We start from the raw sequence: 5,000 nt of genomic DNA on the forward strand, positions 1-5,000 counted from the left end.
TAACCTTGTTTTTTCCACCGAAACAAAATAGAGCTCAATTCCCGGAGGATGGCCGCCGCTCCATTGTCTAGGTACACACCAACATGGCAACCTTGACGTCACGTGAACACACTCTATAGGTATTTCGAAGACGAACCTAAATTTGCAACAGAAACCGATCTCCGTAAAGGAGAATTCTCACCTTCTCCAAACGTTCCATAGTCCACTCCATGAGTAGCAGTATCTGAAGAGATGCTGTAATTGACCCTCAGTTCTCCGATGCTGCCTCCATTCCGAACAACGGTAAGATTCACAAAGCCGACATCTTCGCTGATATTGAGATATGACGGAGACTGGAACTCGATAATTCCGAAAGGATCATCGCTGGCCACGACTGTGATCGTTGCTTCACGAGCACTCTGCGATGGATCAAGCTCCACTACATTGGATCTCGTCAGTCGGAAGACGTACATCGCTAACTGCTCTGCTATAGAATCATTTTTAACCTAAACATAAAATTAGAAGATGGGGTAAAGTTTAACTCAACATCATGGATCTCCTTAGAGTGGGAAATTTCCACAAAAAGATCCCATAGTCGGCCTCTCGGGAAAGGAACGTTTTATTCAAAATTTATCATTGACACACCCGCATGGAGGAAAAAGACAAGAACGTTTCCCATAGGACTGTCACATGATCTGAAATGGTCAATGATCACAAGGAGCCAAAAGATCTGCTTCCTGCTCTAGTTGATAATTTTGAACTGCTATGCAATCTCTTTATGCATCAAAACGTCGAATCTATTGATGATGATGGAACCTGGAAAAATCCCATGCAGTGTATAGAGAACAGTTTGAGAGGCAGTCTACTATTCTCTACTTGTCCAGTCATATAAACAGCAATCTTCCTCAACAAATCAGTTCTAACAAAAGGTCTACAAGAATTAAGGGAGATACTGACAGCAAATTTAGCCCGTTAACGATATGTTCTTTTTGTATGGCTCACTTGAATAGGAAGTAGAACTGTGTCCAATCCACTCGGCAAATAAACACTACCAGACGTTACATTGAAAGTACTAGCAGGCGTTGATCCATCCGACTGTAGAGTGATCTCCCAATCGACCGACGCATCACCAGACTGACCCACTTGGCGAAGTAGCCTGAAGAAATAACCAAATATGATGTCATTACGGTTATTGGTATAAAAATCTTGTAATTGTTTTACCCAGAAGTACAAGATCAAATACATTTGGACTCAAAAACGATTACGAGTTTTGTCACCTCGAGCAAGACCACCCCAGCGAAATTCAGTGCTGCCGGTTTGCGAACAAAATCTGGGTTCTTTAATGTCACACATTTAACGAACTAGGTTTTAAGATGGCACCCACAAATTACCGTCCTTATAGGATAAGACTTATGAGTCGATTTATTTGCAGATGTCATTACAAAGAAAGCACTTTCTCCTCACTTAGAGCGGTTTTCAAATGAGTGTCGTAAAACCAAAACCAAAGTAATTACTTTGGCCAATCAAAAAGGACGGAGACAATCCAGTAAACCAATCAAAACCCGAAGTAATTACACGTAGCCGACACAAAGCGCGGGAAAATGTGCACGCGCGAGCTACGATTGGTTTTGGTTTCACTTCTGGTTGGTTGAAAAAGTGGCCCGAGAACTTTGAACCAATCACTGAGTGAAGTAAATGCAAAACCAAAGCAATTCGCTAATTACTTTCGACACTCAATTGAAAACCGCTCTATTTAAAGACCCCGAGTGTTGGTTCGGTCGGAGTTGAATCTAAGACTTCCCAAACGGTAAAGTTTCGACGTTCTACCAACTAAGCCGGCGGTTAGTTCAGTAAGCTGAGGTGATAACCGCAATGCACGCTTTCAGTGGTCAACGATTACGTCATATCACGTTGAAGGTGATGACGATAATACTGAAGCACTACATGTAGCTTTCAAAAAGACCAGTGAAATTTCTTCATATCCATGAAAAATAGAAACAAAACGAAAGCAGAGTTGCTCTAAAGACAACGTCAATCGTCAAATAACGATACTGGACGATGTATAATTGTAACCGGTTAATTTTGAATTAAGCATGAGCAAAAGATCAGAGTAACCTTGAGGTTGCCTTTTCCCTTTTCCCCTGAACCTCACCTCTGTTCTTTAGTTCTTTCAAAATGCGAAACTAGCCTGATCGGCAAAAAGTTCTTTAATAAAGAAATTCTCTATACAGTTCATCCCACTTCGATGGGCAAAATTCTGTCAACCGAGCTGTAAGATCACCACGTTAAAATTAGGGAAGTACTCCGCGGGTACTGTTTTCACTTCAGCGTTTAAAAATCAGAGCGAAAGAAATTCTTTGGACCAACCCTAACAGCAAAAAACACTCTTGTCGAGCAATCACAATTGTAAGAAAACAGATGTAGCCAGTTCTGAGCGCGGGAAAATGTGTGTGAACAAGACATGACCGGTGTCGGCCTTGTATTGGCTGAAGAAAAGTGGCGCGAAATCTGTTACCTCGGTCATTTTTGTTACCACCCTTTTCGCGCCAGTTTTTTATCCAATCACACGCAAAGTCAAAACCGAATGCACCTTTCTTTCCCCTCGCTTAGGCGCCGGCTACTTGTGCGAGTTGTGGTATAATTCGCTTTAAATAGTATCGACCTGTCTGCATACGCTGTGTTTGGCCAAATGAAAACTACTTTAATTAAACTGCAACAGCTGTTAACTCTAACGAAACATAATCAAGATAGAGGTAGTAAGTGATTACCGAATGACAAATAGTCCGTCGTATCCACCCATCGGTTCTCCAGCAATTATATTTCGTGTCGATGGATCAACCGCGACCACTCCTTCGACTTTGTCATTGGCCGGGATGTGAATCGTGGCCCGATCCAATGCCGAGGCGATTATGCCGCCATTATCTGCAGCAACAAGTTGAACTGTAAAGGACTGTCCTACTTCAGCGACCAAGTCATCGAGTGCATAGAGCATAATAAACCCAGATGCGACTCCCTAAAAAATCAGAGGCACGTTTTAATAGGCCAATAGAGTAAACAAATGACTGGCTCGAAAAAGAGCCAGGGAGAGGAGGGAGAGGGGAACTGTGGAAGGAGGGGAGCCTTGTGATGGGGCCAAACCTCTCCTGGGTGGGGGCGGAGGTGCTAGGGAGTATAACCAACGACATCGACAGCGGTAAAGAAAAAGGTTCCTCGTTATTAATCCTTCGTGAATCCCCCATCTGATTCACGTTATACCTTATGGGCGAATTATTCTAAAGCTGCATTGCTACGACCGGTCTTGAATCAAAGATGAAAATGAACTTTTTACTTTTGTACGTCAAAATGCCATTAATTTTTTTTTTCAAAGCGTTAAATTTGGCAGCAGTCTACTGCTTTCCGTTTCTCGTAAACGCGATGCACTCAAAAAGCCTCAAAATGGCGACTGTAAACTTACTTGTCTAAATATAATAGATCCATTCATAGGCGATATTTGAGAGTTGGCATTTGCAACGCCTCTGCCCGGTGTAATCACCCACGTGACTTGAACATCTCTGAAAGTTCCTCGTGTTCTTCGCACTTCAAGTGCCAATGTGTCGCCTTCTTGGACAACGTTGATGTCCTCAGAAATTTCCTTTGTAAACCTGTCGTTTATGCAATTGCAAGTTATTAAGCTCAAACCAAGTAAATTCATTTTCCAAGAATCATTTTTAAATGCATAGAATCTCTGGGATAAGCATTACAGAACACCAAACTAGGAGTGCCATTGACAGTCTGCAGAGGCAAGCGAGAAATCACAAGCACCCAGAACCTATCAGTGGTAGCATGACGGTCGGGTTGAGAAATTAAGGAGCCTACGATGACGCAACGAAAACGCCACAAAGCAATGGGCTTAATGAAAAAATACAAAAGCTCTACACGCCCTGTACATGCGTTTTGCATTCTGGCACATTTCTTTGGCGATCTCGTCCTGACGACGACGTGAATTGACCAAATTTGAGGTTGTGTAGAGGACGTGAGAACCTGACGAAACATTTATAAGATTCCTCCGAAACCACCATTGCACCGTTCATGCCAATTTTATTCCTGCAATGTTGACACCCACTTCCAATCCGAACGACTTAGAGCTATCACGAAATTATTTTAAAAACAGGAAATAATATTTTTTGACAACGTTCTTGTTGGCGTCCCTAATCTATGAAACAGACCGATTTCGATCTATTAAAATTCAGCTTAAAGCAGTTCATACCGCAATATGTTTCCTTGCCTAAGAACGAGCTTTGAACTTTCTATGTTCCGGTAAATTTGCTGTAGATCTGGAAGTCATGTACATACATACATATACATACCCAAACAGTCCGTACGGCTCGTCGTTGGGCTCAATCACAACATCGACTTTGTGTTGTGGGCCTATCCTGACACCTCCAAGAGGACGACTGATTTGAACAAAAAACCCTTCTTCAAGTTCAGGCTCATCGTCATTTGTTATATTTACGTGGAAAACCTTACTGGAAAGCCCTGGAGTAAACATGACTGCTCCTTCCACAGGGGAAAAATCTGCGCGGTCCGCTGAAGAATAGACGCTTGAAAGTGAAGGTTGAGCTATAAACCGGAACCCTACAGCGCCTGCCAGATTTCCGCTTCGTTGCACAGTGATGTTAAGCCTTCCGACATCCTCATTCAACATAATGGTTTGTGTTGCGGGGTCTACCAAAGCTGCGACGTCAAAGTTAATCTCTCCTAGTGTGTGATTCGGCTGTGCGATAACGATTTCTATTACGCGGAAATTGGAATTGATGCGAGGAGAATCATCGGCCATGCTGCCTTGCTTTAGTGCCACAGACGTCAAATTCACTTTGAAGATCTTAGTGATTCGTGTATTGGTGTACTGGAAGGAAAAATACCTCAGCATAAATACAGACTTCAGGCTAGCCTGAGTGCACACACGAACAAAGCAAGCGTTATATGATGATCAGAAAATATAACTAGAACGTACAGATTTAGATCGATTTGGATCGAGCTTC

At 42.6% G+C, this 5,000-nt stretch overlaps 1 protein-coding gene across 1 annotated transcript in view; it reads right to left on the reverse strand.

The window, feature by feature from the left end:
• The window catches only part of LOC138038677 (adhesion G-protein coupled receptor V1-like), a 117,641-nt gene that overhangs the window by 43,560 nt on the left and 69,081 nt on the right, over positions 1-5,000 (reverse strand). The window contains exons 46-50 of the mRNA XM_068884669.1: positions 4,326-4,864; positions 3,434-3,620; positions 2,748-2,992; positions 982-1,135; positions 182-485 (exon numbers count right to left, since the gene is read on the reverse strand). Coding sequence (XP_068740770.1) covers positions 182-485; positions 982-1,135; positions 2,748-2,992; positions 3,434-3,620; positions 4,326-4,864 — 1,429 coding nt within the window. The remainder of the gene's footprint in view (positions 1-181; positions 486-981; positions 1,136-2,747; positions 2,993-3,433; positions 3,621-4,325; positions 4,865-5,000) is intronic.

The sequence above is a fragment of the Montipora capricornis genome, chromosome 2 (genome assembly GCF_036669925.1).
Source record: "Montipora capricornis isolate CH-2021 chromosome 2, ASM3666992v2, whole genome shotgun sequence".
Classification (NCBI taxonomy): Eukaryota; Metazoa; Cnidaria; class Anthozoa; order Scleractinia; family Acroporidae; genus Montipora; species Montipora capricornis.